Source organism: Chlorocebus sabaeus, chromosome 19 (assembly GCF_047675955.1).
Source record: "Chlorocebus sabaeus isolate Y175 chromosome 19, mChlSab1.0.hap1, whole genome shotgun sequence".
NCBI lineage: Eukaryota > Metazoa > Chordata > Mammalia > Primates > Cercopithecidae > Chlorocebus > Chlorocebus sabaeus.
Genome location: NC_132922.1, coordinates 15,011,270 through 15,030,380, shown reverse-complemented (window position 1 = coordinate 15,030,380; position 19,111 = coordinate 15,011,270). Strand labels below are relative to the sequence as shown.

Genomic DNA, 19,111 nt, shown 5'->3' with positions numbered 1-19,111 from the left:
AAAAAAAAAAAAAAAAAAAAAAAAGAGAAAAAGAAATTAGGCAACTATTAACAAAGTTTTCATTTGGAGGGATTCACATTGAATCAAAATTTGCACAAAAGTGAAACTTCATTAACTTTTTATATCAGATTTCAAATCTGAATGATTTAAATTTGAATAAGATTGTGACATATTTAATATTCAAGGAAATGAAATGGAAACATCATAGCCTACTAAGTATTTGATATACATTTTCTCATCTAATCTTGAAAACAACCCTAGGCGGAAGGAACTATTATCACCATTTTTACAGATAAGGAAAATGAGCACTGGAGTTCTAATTCTCTCATGGTTACACATTTAGCAAACAGAAGGAGCTGAGAGCTGAACCAGCTCAACCTGATTTACAGGCTCACGCTCCCTAAACACAATATAGCCTTTTTTAAAAAATAAAAATGCTTTAAAAAATTCATTTTTTTCTTACAATATTTTACAAAGTTGGCCAGGAAACTTTTCATTATGCCATTGCATAGTACCTTAAAAAAACAAGAACTACAATCCATGTTAGAACTTCGACCAGATTTGTTAGCACTTAAAGCACTTTTGTTTTAATTTTCTTGGAGACAGGGTCTCCCGATGTTGCACAGGCTGGTCTCGAACTCCTGGGCTCAAGAGATTCTCAGGCCTAAGCTTCACAGGTTGCTGGGATTACAGGTGCATGCCACCATGCCTAGTTAAGCATTTTAAAAATGTTTCTAATAGGACTGGGCACAATGACGCATGCCTGTAATCCCAGCACTTTGGGAAGCTGAGGCGGGCAGATCACCTGAGGTCAGGAGTTCGAGACCAGTCTGGCCAACATGGTGAAACCTCACCTCTACTAAAAATAAAAAGGAATTAGCCGGGCATGGTGACAGGCACCTGTAATCCCAGCTACATGGGAGGCTGAGGCAGAAGAATCGCTTGAACCCGGGGGACAGAGGTTGCAGTGAGCTGAGATCATGCCATTGCACTCCAGCATGGGCAACAAGAATGAAATTCTGTCTCTTAATAAATAAATAAATAAGTTTATGATGGAGTTCCTGATGGGTTAAAACATGGTGGAACTATGCATTCCTTCTCACACAGTACAAACGTGGTAACATGATAAAATATTTTTCAAAAAAGTAAAATCTTAGCCCACATGCTTATCTACTGAAAAATCAGTGCACTTCATGGTGCTAACACAATATATAAGACAATTATAATATACTGAATATAAAATTATTTTATCGAATATCACCACCAACACAATTTTTTAGACATAGAAAAGTGAATTTACATTTACTTACAGCAATTCCCTGTTTGAGGACAATTACTTTTAGATTTATTTTAAAGAGAAATGTTTAAACATTTCTTCTGCATATTTGAGCATTGTTATAACAAGGTGAGTTCTGAGAGTCTAATCCTGTTTGGGCATTCAAATGTAAGCTAACTTTTTTTAATAAACGAGTAATTCAATTCTTCTGAAAATATGTGGTTCCATTTTCTCAGAGTGACAAAGTGCCAAAAAAAGGAATTACGAAAGGCATCGTTTGTATATATAACATGATCATGTACTGATTATCAGTGTCACACTGTGAAACAAAAACCAGAGCAAGTCATTTTTTAAAACAGGAGTAAGAATTAACTTTATACCTGAGTGATTATTTTAATTTTCATTTAGAATGAGAGAAATCTGTTAGTATGCTCAAGCTAGAGTTCCTAAGTTAAAAGTTGAAGAGTAAGTGAAAACTAAGATGGTTAAGACTCTCTATGGATGTCTGTTTTTTTTTTTTTTTTTTTTTCTAATCACCATTTGCATGGAGAGGCAGGAAAAAAGCACTTGACTGAGAGCAGACTTCCTGAGGCCCAGCTCTGTAACCAGCTAGCTGTAACTTGCTCAAATCACTTAACACTACTGACCTCAGCTGTAAATGGGAGGCAGAAGATGCTGTTAAAAATGCTTTTTTAGGCTGGGTGTGGGGGCTCACGCCTGTAATCCCAGCACTTTGGGAGGCCGAGGCGGGCAGATCTCGAGGTCAGGAGATCAAGACACTCCTGGCTAACAAGGTGAAACCCCGTCTCTACTAAAAATACAAAAAATTAGCTGGGTGTGGTGGCGGGAGCCTGTGGTCCCAGCTACTCGGGAGGCTGAGGCAGGAGAATGGCAAGAACCCGGGAAGTGGAGCTTGCGGTGAGCTGAGACTGCTCCACTGCACTCCAGCCTGGGCAACAGAGCAAGGCTCTGTCTCAAAAAAAAAAAAAAAAAAAAAAAAAAAAGCTTTTTAGCTTTAAACTTCATCAATTCTGATCAGAGTTTACTCATTTAAAGAGGTAGTATAAAACATTTATAAAACATGTAAAGAGGTTTAAAAAATGCCCCTAAATAATCCTTTACGTCATCCTTGCCCCTAAGCTGTGAGAGCAGTAATGGGCAGTGGAGCACAGCATTAATGTGCCTAGCAATTTTTTAGTTTAGTTTCCCTTGGGCATTAGGAGTAAGTAGGTAAGTAAATAAACCAATTTTTTACTTTAGTTTCCCTTGGGCATTAGGAGTAAGTAGGTAAGTAAATAAACCAAGGTACGCAAAGAGAAGAAGCAACAGTCATGGAGTTAGCAATATTAACAATGTGCTGAAAGGGTGTCTTAAGTCTTATATGATCCACAGGGCAATTTTCTCTATTTAAAAACACCCATGCATAATTCTAAATTTGGTTTTCTGCGGCAACTCTCACATTCTCAAACCAGGTGATAGCTTCCGTATGGATCCAGCTTGGAAACTGCCAAACTACTCACAGGCATCAACATTTTGGAGCTAAGGACAGATGTAATTATTTTTAAGGGTAAATTGATACAGGATATATATATATATTTTATGTAGGCTCAATGTACTCTGCCTTTTATTACTTTGAGAAAAAATAAGAGCCACTCTTGGAAAAGTGGATGGCTGAACGAATAAATTCCTCTGTAGTCCAAGGCCTCTACATCTAGCCTGGAAACAGAACATGCTAATGATACCCACACTGTGGGCTCCTTTTTTCCCATTATGTTCTCAAAATATTCATTTGGGCAAATGATCCCACTGTTAAGGGCTATACCTTCTTGGCTACGTTTTAGTGCATCACTAATCTGCGAGGCACCTTCAAGTGTTATCAGATACAGGAGTCAATGGGCAATTCCAACTGATAGCAGAAAGAAAAATTGGCTTAAACTCCAGAGAAGGGGAGCGTAGAAAAGCAAAAAAAAAATCCTCTGAGCATAATGGGCAACAGGGGCTTGCCAATGAGGAGGGTTACAAAATCTACAGCTGACTAATATAGTAAGGTGGGCCACTCAGCTATTTGCTCAAATCTCTACTTTCGACTCACCAACAAATATTTCAAAGAATCCTTAGCTTTTTAGAGTATAAAATTCCAAATTCTTTGGCCTTGAATTCAAACTCCTCCATAATTTAGCTTTATCAGTCTCTCTTATTGAGCATTGTTGCTTCAGAAGAGCCTTGTGTTCCAACCAAAGATACTGTAAGCAAAACATCATGCTGTACAACAGCATAAATGCATACAATCTTGTCAACTTAAAAATCTTAATTTTTATTTTTTAATTTCTAGCAATGGGGTCCTGCCATGTTACCCAGGCTGGTCTCTAACTCCTGGACTCAAGTGATCCTCCCACCTCAGCCTCCCTAAGCGCTAAGATTACAGGTATGATCCACTGTGCCTGGCCTACAAAGAAAAGAACCTTCTGTTTACATCCCCACCTCCATGTGGGAAAGAAACCCTTTTCAACTCTTAAACACGACTGAGGATTCAGAGAGCTTTTTGTTTCTTTAGCTAATATCCATTGTTATTTATAGCATTAGAAATTAAAGCTGAGCAATTTTAGAAGTATTTAAAAATTAATTTTAAATAATAAGCCAATTACATGTTAATGTAAATAACATATTTTAAAGAAAATTAACTACATTTTCCAAAATGTAATAAATTTACTTAGAAGACTGGCACTCCCTTTAATGTACGGATTTACTCTGTTACAGTATGTTATTTTAGCTTAAGTATACAAAGAAAAATCTGGCCTCACAGATAGCTGGAAAAGGGAAAACTATTTCAATAGCCTTCTCAGACAACTGTGGAGTCTTCTTTGATAATACATCAAAACTTGACGAGTGGTACTTTCTTAAAAGTTAACTACAATGTCGAATCTGAAACCTTATCAGTGAACTTTTCATATGTTATTACACTAAAATCCATTGGACAATCATGCACTTTGCATGGATCTTTTACTCATGATTTTGTAACATTAAACATTAGTCATTAGTTGTAAAATATCGGCTTACTGATTTCTGGAGATCTTTCAAATGTCAGGACATTTCATTATACAAGACCACATTTGTTACTATCATCACAGATCTCATGAGAAAAAATCTTTAGGTACTGAGAAACTGTCAAGCTCATAGTGGAGGATACAAATTTTTCAAAATTCTAATTCTAATTTTTGCCAGGAGAGTTTACATTTTACCAATGGAAACAAATAGTGTCAGTTTTTTCCCTTGAAGTGACAGGTTTACTTAGAAAAAAATGGTGCTCCATGAAATGGTGCACCATGAAAAAAAGCAGCTAGTTCAGCTTGCAACTCAATCCCACAGTACCTTTCCTTGAGACAATGAAAATATTTTGGTATGTAACACAAGTGCTTTATGAATACTTTTCACTCTGCCATGTAGAATATGAAAAAGATCATGTACTCAATGGTGGGAAATTAATAAAATTAATACTTTTTACTGCTTCATCGAGGACATTCTTAAGTGAACAGGATTCTTTTGTTTTCCTGTGAGTCTGTGACAGTGAAGAATATAATGACTGCTAGCAGCACAGTTTGGTGCCACGGCCTTGATTCATGTTAAGGTGCTAGCAATTTTACCCACCATTGCTTTTGTACTGACCGTCAATGCCAATATAGTAAAAACAGCAAGAATGTATTGGTATTACTATGAAATTAATACCTTGCATTGACTTCATACACCCCCCCGACCCAGACTCTGAAAAAGTTTAGGGAACTGTCAGTGATCTGTGGACCACACAGGAAAAATTACTGCTGCAGAGGACTGCCCCTGCCTGCAATGTCCTCTACTTCACTGCAGGCTATGGGTTCACTGTTTAGGGGAAGTAGTACCTACCTTCTAAAAGCATCTCTTAATGAACCCACTTCATTTCTCTCTCTCTCTCTCTCTCTAGCACTTATCTGTACTTTGTTTTTCTTTTCTTTCTTGCTTTTTTTTTTTTTTTTTTTTTTTTTTGAGACTGAGTTTCCCTCTTGTTGTCCAGGTTGGAGTGCAATGGCACGATCTCAGCTCACTGCAACCTCCGCCTGCCGGGTTCAAGCGATTCTCCTGCCTCAGCCTCCCAAGTAGCTGGGATTACAGGCATGCACCACCACGTCCGGCTAATTTTGTATTTTTAATAGAGACGGGGTTTCACCATGTTGGTTAGGCTGGTCTCGAACTCCCAACCTCAGGGGATCCACCTGCCTTGGCCTCCCAAAGTGCTGGGATTACAGGCGTGAGCCACCGCACCCAGCCTGTACTTTGTTTTTCTACCGGAACTTCTATAGGTTCATTGAGGGCAGAGGCTTTATTTTACCTTTTTAAGAACACCTAGTGCCTAGCACAGTAATGTGCACATGACAAGTATATATAAAACAGTTGTTCAGTATAATTTATGGGAAAGAATGCAGGCTCTTGGAGCCAGATAACCTGTATTTAAATCCTCACACTGACATTTATTAGTTGTGTGATCTTGGACAAGTCGTCTTGAATCTCTCCAAGCCTCAATTTCTTCCTCTGTGAAAGAGGAATAATGACGACACCTATTTCACACGGTGGCTGCGGTAATTCAATGGAGTTAATACATACAAAGTGCTTCAAACAATATCTGGGACAAAGTAAGCACTCAAATTCATTAGTTTTGTTGTTACTATTAAGTAGTTACTGACCCTATAGACGTATTTCAAAAAATTATTTAAGGACTGATACTTTGATTTAAAATACGGTAACTCTAAATTATGTTTTGAAGAGTGTATAAGGGGAAATAAATGTGTTTTATTTTCCTAATTATCCAGTTAGGAAAACCTTATATTTAAGTGAAAGACTCAATAACATGCCGTGTCTCCTAAGTAAATGATTCTAATTACATCAAACTAAGAAAAAGAAAGTATTTACATTATATGGAAGAATGTTGGAGAAATGAATTGTTACCTAAACTGATGTATTAACTCAGTATTTTTAATAACGTATGTCTAACGCCTTAGACCACCTATTAGAACAACTATAAGCCTCCCCCACCATTAGAAAGCACTTGCTGATAAGTGTCTGTATCCATAATATACCAGTAGAGATGATAAAAACAGAGAACATATTATTTCCTACCCTCAAGAAGAATATAATCCAACAGGCAGTTAGAATATGTACACAAATATAAACCTCATATCTGAGGAGTATTCACTAAAGCTTGTCTACTTCAAAGTCTTTGGTTATTTAAACCCACTGCCATTTAGAAAAGTATCTAAAGATACGGGAACTGAGGTCCTTTTTTCTCTGCAGGCAGGCCCAGAGATGATCAAGTGTCTGCAGGCCTGGGCGGTAGACCCCTAACTGCTGCCTCTTTTGCTAATGCACAGTATGGGACCAACTGACTATCCAAACAAGCTCTCATCTTGAGAGCAGGAGCTCCCAGCCCAAGGTTAAAATCGACTTCTAAAACACAGTTTCAAAATAAAAATTTCAGATTCTAATGCTCAGTTCTCATTGTTGTACAAGCTCTTTTCTTTTTGTTCTCCAACAAGCTAAGACTATCCAACATAAACGAAACATACCTAAATGGAGCTATAGCTCACAGTAACAAAAAGCACAAACAGTACAAATAGGAACAACTGATCTTAAAAGACTTATGATGGTTACAAATAATTACTTCGGCTGGATGTGGTGGCTCACGTCTGTAATCCCAGCACTCTGGGATGCTGAGGTGGGAGGACTGCTTGACCCCAGGAGTTCCAGGTCAGCCTGAGCAACATAGGGAGACCCTGACTCTACAAATAATAAAAAAAATTAGCCGGTGTGGAGATGCATGCCTGTGGTCCCAGCTACTCGTGGCGGCTGAGGCTGGGAGGCAGAGGCTGCAGTGAGCTGAGACCATGCCACTGCACTCCAGCTGGGTGACAGAGTAAGACCCTACCTACCTCAAAGACCCCCTTTCCCCACCCCAAAAAAAGGTAATTAAGGAACTAATTAAACAAGTAATTTCCAAAGTATTTCTTAATTTATTCTCACCACAACCCTGTACAGTCAGGTTGATTATAAATTTCATTTGATAGATGAGGAAACTGAAACTTGAAGGTAAAATGGTTTATTCAAGACAATTATTACAATAAGGATGGCACAATCTTTGTGCTACCTCTTATCTTACTCATCCAACCAGCTGTCAAATCCTCTATATTTTACCTTTATAATGTCTCCTGAATTCATTCCCCTCTCTGCATAACCACTTAAGACTGTTTCCCAATCGTCTGCCTGCTCCTCTATTCATCCTGCATATGCTGTGACAGATCAATCTTCTCTGAGCACAATTCTGCTCACTTCATTTACTTGCTCAAAATCTTCAATAAAGTCCATATTTCTCAGTCTGGCACTCAAACACTCTTCCCAATTTATACTCAACTGACCCTTAGTCCACCTTATTTCCTACTAGTCTCTGCCAAACACCTAAAGCTTCAGTCAAGTAGAAACCCATGCTTTTATCCCAAGACATTTTGATCCTTCTCATCACTTCAACTTTATATTGAGAACTGACGTTCTTAACTCTTCCCGCTACCATCTCTGCTTACTTGAATTCTAATTACCATTAATAAAGGCCCAGATCAATGCTGTATTCACCAAGAAGCCTCAGCTTCTCTCTCCTCAGAACTGCCATAATACGCTTGTACCTAGTTTTATTTTTTTTCCTCAAGAAGCATTTACTGAGTATCTATTAAGTGTCAGGTATGGTGATATGTCAGGGAATGCAAAGATGAACAAATAATGACCTTTTCTTTAAAAGTTTAAAACTTAGGAAGACAAAAGTCAATTTAAAAATCATAATTTATATGTTATATAAACAGCAGTCAGCTTAGGGTTCTATTTGAACCTAAATGAAAGACAGACAAATTTGGCTTTGCCTAGAAAAGTCCAGGAAGGCTTTTCAGCAGAGATAAGACTTGGACTGAGTGGGAAAAGATGCTAAGTGCTTGCTAAGAGGACCAGTGAACACGCACAGTACACAGTCTTCTCTCGCTATGTTGAATATGGGGAGTCGGAGGACCAGTGAATATGCATAGTACACAGTCTTCTCTAGCTATGTTGAATATGGGGAGTTGGAGGACCAGTGAATACACAGTACACAGTCTTCTCTCGCTATGTTGAATATGGGGAGTCGGAGTGGTAGAACAAAGATCATGGACTTAGAATTCCCCATCTATAAAAACCCTACTATACCCCAAAGGGATATTTTACAAACCACAATAAAATACTGTTTGTGAAAGCAATTTTTAAACTGAAAAGTGACATAAATTTGAGGTATCATTAATACATCTGTAAATAACAATGCTTCCTATCTAACTTTTAGATTTAATTGGCCACATGAATTACTAGATCATTGTTTTTAACTGATGAGTTATCAAACTGGATAGACTATTTTAAGAGACATACAGGCAGATAGTAAAAGTTTAATAAAATAAACTAAAATTGTCAAGTCTAGGTTTTACAATGCATTGCTCAACTGTTCAAACTCTATATACAACACATACACACACACTCTCTCTCTCTACAAAGGTAAATAAATGGCTTATGAGCAGTGAATTCACCCTCACATTTAAAATGCACACTTTTGGGCCAGGCACAGTGACTCACGCCTGTAATCCCAGCACTTTGGGAGGCTGAGGAGGGTGGATCACTTGAGGTCGGGAGTTCGAGACCAACCTGGCCAACATGGTGAAACCTCATCTCTACTAAAAACACAAAATTAGCTGGGCATGGTGGCAGACGCCTATAATCCCAGCTACTTGGGAGGCTGAGGCAGGAGAATCACTTGAACCTGCTAGGCAGAGGTTGCAGTGAGCTGAGATCACGCCACTGCGCTCCAGCCTGGGAGACTTGGTCTCAAAAATAAGATCAAATAAAATAAAATGTACACTTAAAAAAAAAGAAGCATCTTTCAACCAGAGCATCCTAAAAATTTCTCATTTTGTTAACAACTTCCTGAAATTATAGAACTTGTGCTATCTCTGTTCACAGGCACAAATCAAAGGATTTTCCATTTTCTCTTCAGCTATTTTTGGCAGCAATAAACTTACAATCTATACACATGGATGATCTCTTTAGGAACTCAAATTAGTTGACATACAAAATTTCATGGTGAACAGTTTCTGGTATAAATGAAGAATGTAAGTCTTAACTATATATATAATGTAAAAAAATATATATTTACATTAAGGAACAGAATTGCCCTTAATCACTGTCATTAGAAATATACAACTGGAGATCTGAAACAACTGAAAATAGTAGCAATAAAGGAAAAAAGAGAAATAGAAATGGGCAATGATGAGGAGCTATGTAGTAAGAAACTACAAAATGCCATGCAATGATTCAGGGAAGAGACTTCTGACTATGACGGCATGAACAGGTCAGTGAATTGTTTCCTTACGACAGTAAGAAAGTTGGACAAAGTTGTCAAAAACAGCTATTTAAGGATTACAGAAATCAATCAAAGGCATACAGACAATAAATAGAGAGATGTCCTGAGAAATTGCTTAAACTTAGGGGTAAGACCATCCAGACACAAACTTAATGCCTTAAAACTTAGTGTTATCAGGGGAGGGCTGGGACCATAAAACCAGTAAATTTCACTGCCAGAGAGGGCAGATCTGACTTGGGACAAGGGGAGATTGAAGGACTGGTAGAAAATCCATAGCTCTGTCAGCTGAAAGGGACCAACCTGGTGGGAACCTAACAGGGAGAAGACATTCTTCTAGCTTGAGGCTGTGGTCTGATGAGGGTGCAGTGGAAGACCAGCTAGAAATCTGAAGGGGAGATCCTGGAAAGAAACGAGTCATAAGAGGGTCAGATTTGCTCTCCTCACAACCCTGGGTGGCTGTGAAACTACATGGATGAGGAAGGGAGACATGGGAGGTCTCAATAGAAAGAAAACCCAAGGCAGGCTTGAGAACTGGCTGAGCTTTGAGTGCACTTCCCAATCCACCTGGATCATCAGAAGGTGAAAGCTCAACAAGCTTCAGGTGTTTGAGCACCAACTCTGCACTAGTCACAAGCTAACCATTAAGCTAGGGAGACACGGGTGCCTCCTAGCCAGGCTAAAAACAGTAACAAATGAAAATCACTAAGAAGAAACATTAGTGGCCACACACTGTGTGGGAGATAAATTCCATAGTTTAAGTATGGGCTTACTTAAAACACACACACACACAAACACAAACACACACATATGGCCCATCTCAGAAAAATAAGTAACACCTCACAGTCACTACAGTACATTACTAAAATGTCCAATTCTCATTAAAAAATTATAAGACACACAAAGAAACAGAAAAGTGACCCAGATTCAAGAAAACAAACAGTAACTAGAAACAGACTTGTTTCTAGTTGCCCAGATGTTGGATTTAGTAGACAACTTTAAAGCAGTAAATACAAATATATTTTTAAAATTAAGGCTGGACATTGTATCTCACACCTGTATTCCCAGCATGCTGGGAGGCTGAGGCAAGAGAACTGCTTGAGCCCAGGAGTTCAAGACCAGCCTGGGCAACATAGTAAGACCCTGTCTCTACAAAAAACACAAAAATTAGCTGGGGTTGGTTGCATGTGCCTGTAGTGCCAGCTACTCAGGAGGCTGAGGCAGGAGGATTACTTGCACCTCTGCACTCTAGCCTGGATGACAAAGTGAGATCCTATCTCAAAAAATAACAATAAAAATAAACAAAAATAGTATGAGAAGAAATCTCAGTAGAAAAATATAAATGGAAATTCTAGAGTTGAAAAGTATAATAACTGGAATTTTAAAATCACTAGATGGGCTCAACAGCAGATTTGGAATGGCAGAACAAAGAAGGAGTGAACTGAAAAAGAGATCACCAGAAATTATCCAATCTAAAGAACAGAAGGAAAAAAGATTCAAGAAACATGAATAGAACTTCAGATTCTGTTTAGGTTCGGATTGAATTTTTTTAAGAAACAAAAAACCCTATGGGAGAACACCAAGTGTTTCAATTTATGTGTTGGCTGGGCGCAGGGGCTCATGCCTGTAATCCCAGCACTTTGGGAGGCCGAGGCAGGCAGATAATGAGGTCGGGAGTTGGAGACCAGTGTGGCCAACATGGTGAAACTCCATCTCTACTAAAAATACAAAACTGAGCTGGGCTTGGTGGTGCAGGCCCATAATCCCAGCTACTTGGGAGGCTGAGGCAGGAGAATTGCTTGAACCTGGGAGGCAGAGGTTGCAGTGAGCCGAGATCACACCACTGCGCTCCAGCCTGGGCGACAGAGCAAGACTTCATCTCGGGGGGAAAAAAAATTATGTGTAATGAGAGGCTCAGGAAGAGAGAAGAAAGGAGAAAGAATTTTGAAGAAATTATGGTGAAAAAAATTCCAAATTTGATGAATATGTATTCCAAAATCTCAAGAGAACCCAAGTATGATAACCACAAAGAGATCTACTCCTAGACACATCATAGAGAAACCGCTCAAAGCCAAAGACAAACAGAAAATCTTGAGATCAGCAAGACAAGAACAACTCATCACCTACAGGGGGACCAACACCAGGATTAACAGCTGACTTCTCATCAGAATCAGCTAACTCCCATGGGAGTGGTTCATGGGATGACATATTTAAAGGGCTGGGGGTGGAGGAAGAAACTGTCAACCAAGAATTCTATAGCTAACAAAACTATCATTCAAAACTGAACACACAAAAAAACAACATTCCCATATAAACAAAAACAGTATTTGTTTCCAGCAGGCCTACTCTAAAAAAAAATACTAAAAGAAGTCCTTTGGACTGAAAGGAAATGACACTGGATAATAACTTAGACCTATAGGAAGACACAAAGATCACTGAAAATGGTCAAAAAAACATAAAATGAACCCTGTCAAGAAACTGAAAAAAGCCACAGACTGGGAGAAAATACTTGGAAAAGACTTACCCAATATCAGACTGTTATCCAAAATATACAAAGAATTCTAAAATGTAACAATAAGAAAACAAACAACCTGATTAAAAAATAGGACAAAGACCTTACCAGATACCTCACCAAATAAGATATAAAGATAGCAAATAACCACATGAAAGGATGTTCCATGTCATATGTCATCAGGGAAATGCAAACTAAAACAATGAGATACAACTGCATATCTATTAGAATGGCCAAAATCCAGACACCAAATGCTGGCGAGGATGTGGAGCAGCAGGAACTCTCATTCGTTGCTGGTGGAAATGCAAAATGGTAGAGCCACTCTGGAAGGTAGTTTGGTGGTTTCTTATAAAACGAAACATACTCTTAGCATATGATCCAGCAATCATGGCCCTTGGTATTTACCCAAAGAAGTTCAAAACTAAGTTCACAAAAAACCCTGCATATGAATGTTTACAGTAGCTTTATTCATAATTGCCAAAATCTGGAAGCAACCAAATGCCCTTAAACCGGTCAACGGATAAACAAACTGTGGTACATACAGACCAATGGGATATTATTCAGTGCTGAAAAAGAAATGAACTGTCAGGACATGAAAAGACACAGAGGAAACTTAAATGCACATTACTAAGTGAAAGAAGCCAATCAGAAAAAAGCTACATGCCGTGGGATTACAACTACATGAAATCCTGAAAAAGGCAAAACTATGGAGATAGTTAAATGATCAGTGGTTGCCAGGGGTTGGGTTGTGGGGAGGAGAGAGGGATAAACAAGCAGAGTACGGAGGATTTTTAGGGCAGTGAAATTACTTTTTATGATGCTATAATGCTAGCTATATGTTATGCATGGATCCAAACCCACAGAATGTACACCACTAAGAGTAAACTCTAATGGACTTTAGGTGATAAAGATGTATCAATCCAGGTTCATCAGTGGTAACAGGTGCACCACTCTGGTATGAAATGTTGTTAGTGGGGGAGCAGAAGGTATATGGGGTAAGTCTCTACTATCTTCTCAGTTTACTGTGAACCTAAAACTGCTCTAAAAAAAGAGATCTTAGCCGGGCGCGGTGGCTCAAGCCTGTAATCCCAGCACTTTGGGAGGCCGAGACGGGCGGATCACGAGGTCAGGAGATCGAGACCATCCTGGCTAACTCGGTGAAACCCCGTCTCTACCAAAAAATACAAAAAACTAGCCGGGCGAGGTGGCGGGCGCCTGTACTCCCAGCTACTCAGGAGGCTGAGGCAGGAGAATGGCGTAAACCCGGGAGGCGGAGCTTGCAGTGAGCTGAGATCCGGCCACTGCACTCCACCCTGGGCGACAAAGCAAGACTCCGTCTAAAAAAAAAAAAAAAAAAAAAAAAAAAAAAAAAAAAAAAAACAAAAAAGAGATCTTAAAAAAAAAGGTAAGATTGTTTAAAGTAATAATTATAATAGTGTATTGTTATATATCTAAACTATACAGGCATAATATGTATGACAATAGCACAAAAGAGTGTAGGGAATGAAGCTATATTAGACCTAGGCTGCTATATTTAACCAGAATAAGACACACATGCATGTGCACACACACATAACCATTAGTAATAAGTTGTGATAAGTCAAAGATGTAATTCCTTGAGAAGGCACTAAGAAAATACAAGAAACACCAGCACAAACAAAAAATAACTAATGAAAAAATATCACAAAGGGATGTAAAAGGTACAACAATTATGTAACAGGAATCAGTCAAGAAGGAAAAAAGGAACAATAAAAGGCATGAGACAGTAAAATGACAGACATAAATCTACCTACATTAATAATTACATTAAGATGCAAATTGACTAAATGCTCCAATAAAAAGATAGAAATTTTCAGACCAGATGAAGAAGCAAGAAGCAAGATCTACTTGTATGCTTTTTGGGAGTGGGGGATGGAGTCTCACTCTGTCGCCCAGGCTGGAGTGCAGTGGCGCAATCTCGGTTCACTGCAACCTCTGCCTCTTGGGTTCAAGCGAGTCTCCTGCCTCAGCCTCCCGAGTAGCTGGGATTACACACGCACGTCACCACGCCCAGCTAATTTTTCTATTTTTAGTAGAGACGGGGTTTCACCATGTTAGCCAGGCTGGTCTTGAACTCCCGACCTCATGATCCACCCGCCTTGGCCTCCCAAAGTGCTGGGATTACAGGTGTGAGCCACCCTGCCTGCCCCCTCCCCCCCTTTTTTTTAAAAAAAAAAATAAGAGATACACTTCAGATACAAAGCAGTTGAAACAAAATGACAGAAAAAAAACATGTAAACAGTAACTATAAGAAGGCTGATGTGGTTACATTAATATCAGACAAATCGTTTCCATAAAACAAGTATCAATAAATAAATAAAAAAATTGAAATCATATGAAGCTCCAAAGAAATTAAATTATAAATCAATAAAAGAAAGACATTTGGGAAATCCCCAAACATTTGGAAACAACATACTCCTATGCAACCCAGAAGCAAAGAAGAAACCACAGGAAAAAAATTTAAAATGTCTTGAATGAAATAAAAACAAAAACAAAATAGATCATATTTTATGGTATGCAGCTAAAGGGAAACTTGCTGTGTTTACAGTTTTAAACACAAAAAGGAAGAAAATCTAACATCAATCGCCTAAGCTTCCAACTCAAGAGGCTGGCAAAATAAAGACCAAATCAAACTCAAAGCAAGAAGAAAGAAATAATAACAGAGTGGAAAATAATTAAAAAAAAAAAAAAAAAAGAAAAACAACAAAAATCAATGAAACAAAAAGTTGGTTTCCTGGAAAAATCTACAAAATTAATAAACCTTAGCTAGACTGACCAATAAAAAAAGAGAGAAGACATAAATTGCCAAATCAAGAATGTCAACAGGGATATCGCCACAGACCCTATACAAATTAAAAGGATTATATGAAATTATGAATAACTTTACCCCAACAAAATTGACAGTTTATATGAAGCAAATTACTAAAAAGACACATATTACCCAAACAAGAAACAGAGAATAAAAATGAAAAAAAAAAAAAAAACCCTGATAATTAGTATAGAAATTGATTTAGTGATTAAAACACCTTGGAAAAGCTTCATATATATTTTATTTCTTCTTTTTCGCTTCTTTAATTGAAACAGTTATTCTGATAGGTCTGTGAGTTCATGATCATTAAAAAATTATTTGGAAATGTAGTCAATACATGAGCCTGTATATTTATGATTCTAGAACAAATGCTACTGAAAGTCTCATTTGTTACCTATCATGCCTAGACTCTTCAAATAAATTATCTATTGTAGCCAATTACTTCTGAAGTATAAAATTATGTGCTTATACCTACTAATAAACATTGAAAGTAGGAATTTCTTGGTGGTTCAATACCTAATGAAAGAAAATTGAAAGCATTTATGGGTTAAATCCATCCTTAGCAAGTGGCTTAAAGGCTGAATAAAGGTCTCCTTTTGATAACCAGATATAGGAAAGAGAAAAAGAAATCTAACAGAGCTAGGTCTTTCTATGCAGATTATAGAACATTTCTGTCTTTAGAAATACATCACACAAGGCTGGGTGTGGTGGCTCATGCCTCGTAATCCCAGCACTTTGGGAGACCATGGCAGAAGGATTGCATGACAGGAATTCAAAATAAGCTTGGGCAACAAAAGGAGACCCTGTCTCTACAAAAAAGTAAAAAATGAGCTGGGCGTGGTGGTGTGTGCTTGTAGTCCCAGCTACATGGGAGGCTGAAGAAGGAGGATCACTTGAGCCCAGGAGACTGAGGCTGCAGTGAGCTAGCTATGTTCATGCCACTGCACTCCAGCCTGGGCAACAAAGCAAGAGACAATACAATTTCCCATATGTTGATATGTATGAGATACATACCTATTATTAATTTATGACATTTCCTTTACTTCAGCAAGTTAGTAGGAAGAGGTGAGGTCAAAGAGGTAAGCTGGGCTAGAGACTAGTAAACCAAGTACAAAGTTCAGATTATATTCTAATTGCATTAGGGAACTATTAAGAGTTAAGTAGGAAATCGGCAAAATTTGCGTTTAAAAAAAACAAAACCACCTTAGTCCTATGTGGAGGATAGATAAGTTAGGCAACAGTAATATCGGAAATCAGTGATGAGGTTTGGACTAGAGTGGTGATGATGATAAATCCTTTTAAATTTCCTAACAGCCTCTTCAGGTAGGTATGATTATCTTCATTTTAGAGTGAACCAACAGCAGAGAGAGATTAAATAACTGGTCCAAGGGCACACAGTTTAGCAGGGGCCATATTGAGATTCAAACACAAGCAATCTGGTGGAAGAGCAATAAGATGTGGAGAAGAGGATGAAGTAGTTAGAGTTATGGTTGTCAAGACTTGCTAATCAATTAGATGTGCAGAAGAAAGAAAGGAAAGAAAGGAAGAAAAGAAAGAAAGAGAAAGAAAAGAAAACACAAGAATGCAAGAACGCAAGAAAGAAAGAAAGAAAGAGAGAGAGAGAGAGAGAGAAAGAAAGAAAGAAAGAAAGAAGAAAGAAAGAGAGAGAATATTCCTAGGTTTTGCTTGAGCAACTGAGTTTGGTAGTATAATTATATAGAGAAAGGATGTATAATAAGAAGAAAAGGGGTTCCAGGACCTACACATGGAATACTGCACCATTTAAAAATTGAACAGAGAAGGAGGCAGGGGCAGAACACCCAATGCTCGGCAGGAAAATTGGTAGAGCTGGAAAAGCCAAGAGACTAAGTATTTCTAGGAGGAGGGAGGACAATGTGTACAACGCTGCTGAGAGAAGGTGTACATGAGAACATATGTAAATGCTAAATTAATTCCGAGAGTTTTCCAGTTGTATAATCAAGGTGACAATTTCGATAAGATTGCCACGCATTCTTCTATTTTTCACCTCATGGTTCACATACCGTAAGAGATCCATTTTGTGTGCTGGGTGAGTTGCTGCTCTGCTCCCCGTGGGCTTGCGTACTTCCGTAGAGTGTCAGGTTATGCTCACCGGTCTGGCCGGCATAGTCTTGAGTGTGTGGCACCCCATACTCTGTGGGAATTCCATTCTGCGGAGGTGGTGGAAATGGGATGGTAGTAAAAGGCTGAACCATTGCGTCAGGAGTTGTTGTTGGCTCCTGGTTACCCTAAAACAAACAACGAGAAAAAGAAAAAGTGACTCTGAATCCTTGTTACATAACTATTTTTAAAGTGAATATATGGAATTCTCTGAATATTCTCTCACTGCATAGGTAAAATGGAATGACCCAGGATTGGGGAAAATATTATTATATATACACACATAGATGTATGTATGTGGACTGAGACACACACACACCCCTTCACTTTTGTTAATGTGTGGTTACTAGACAGGCCCACAACCATATTAAAGTGGACTAGATGCCAAAGGGTCAAAAATCTTTCCTTTAAATTAAAAGTAGGTGGAGAGCCCACTTTGGATCACAAGCCACTACAGCCTCTGCAACAGAGGGAGATCCTGTCCCTAAAAAATATAAAAAACAAAAAAGAAAAATCAACTAGGAGAAAATATTAGCAAAAGGTAAGAGAGATGCTGGGTTATTATCACTAGTCCCAGAGTGGGTTAACCAAGTTGACAAGACAGACACACATGTACACGCACACACACACACATCCCAAGAGAAAAAGAGGCAAACTGTCTATCTGAACAATTCACTGAAAATGAAATACAAACAACTAATAAAAAGGCTCAACCTCACCAAATGTCATGAAAATTCACATTAATATCAAAGTAAGTCCAAGTTTTTAGTCATCAAATCAGCAAAGAAATTAAGCAGTTTTATTGTGATATAACTGTCATATGATAAACAGCACCTATTTATTTATAGTATACAATTTGGTAAGTTTTGAAAAATGTACTTATATTCTCATGAAATCATCACCACAATCAAGATAGTCAACACATATATCCAAAACCCCCAAAAGTTTCCTTGTGCTCCTAATAACAAGCATATATTACTTTTGTAATAAAACCTACACAAATGTATTGTTTTTAATATTAAAGAGAATGACAAAAAATATACCATCAATAAGGGGAAGCCAATGTTCTGAAACACTGAATGACTGTGGTACCCTTAAGAGAATGGTAGTGACCTACCTCGAAACAAAAATTCATACTTCTCTTCCATTTAAGTTAAACAACTTCAAAATTCAGCTGTCTCCAATGTCCAAGAATCATTTCTACTTGGTAATAAAAACTGCTTTACATAATAGTGGTGAAAGAAAAAAGAGAATTGGGGATGGGGACTGCCACAGTCTAGATAAAAAGTCAGGAACTGATCACAGTTATCAGTGGGAAGGGGCAGAGTCAGGCTGAGTTGTGCTCCTCCCCAACCCATATGTTGAAGTTCTAACCCTCAGTACCTCAAAATGTCACTGTTTTTAAAGATAGGGTCTTTAAAAAGGTAATTAAGTTAAAGTGATGTCATGAGGGTGGGCCTTAATCCAAATGGAGTGGTGTCCTTATAAGAAAAGGGAATGTGGATACAGACACATACAGAGGGAGGCCCACGTGAAGACACAGAGAGACCATGACCATCTACAGGCTAACTAATGAAAAAGACATCAGAAGAAACTAACCTAGCTGACACCCTGATCTTGCACTTCTAGCCTCCCGAATGGTGAGAAAATACATTTCTGTATTGTTATGTAATATTTTGTTATGGCAGCCCTTGCAAACTAGTAAAGGCAGGAATGAAGATTCTGTAACAGAAATTAAAAATAAAAAAAAAATTGCTTTACATAAAAATTTTCCTGCTATTGGACATAATGGTTCATGCCCTGTAATCCCAGCACTTTGGGAGGCTAAGATGGGAGGACTGCCTGTGGCTAGGAGTTCAAGATCAGCCTGGCCAACACGGAGAGACACCATTTCTA

The 19,111-nt window shown here is 38.3% G+C and overlaps 1 protein-coding gene across 24 annotated transcripts in view; it reads right to left on the bottom strand.

The window, feature by feature from the left end:
• RBFOX2 (RNA binding fox-1 homolog 2) overlaps positions 1–19,111 on the bottom strand; it is a 295,689-nt gene that overhangs the window by 57,030 nt on the left and 219,548 nt on the right. For all 24 annotated transcript variants that reach the window (XM_073006749.1, XM_073006750.1, XM_007975639.3 and 21 more), the window contains one exon: positions 17,119–17,343. In XM_073006749.1, the coding sequence (XP_072862850.1) occupies positions 17,119–17,343 (225 nt within the window). The remainder of the gene's footprint in view (positions 1–17,118; positions 17,344–19,111) is intronic.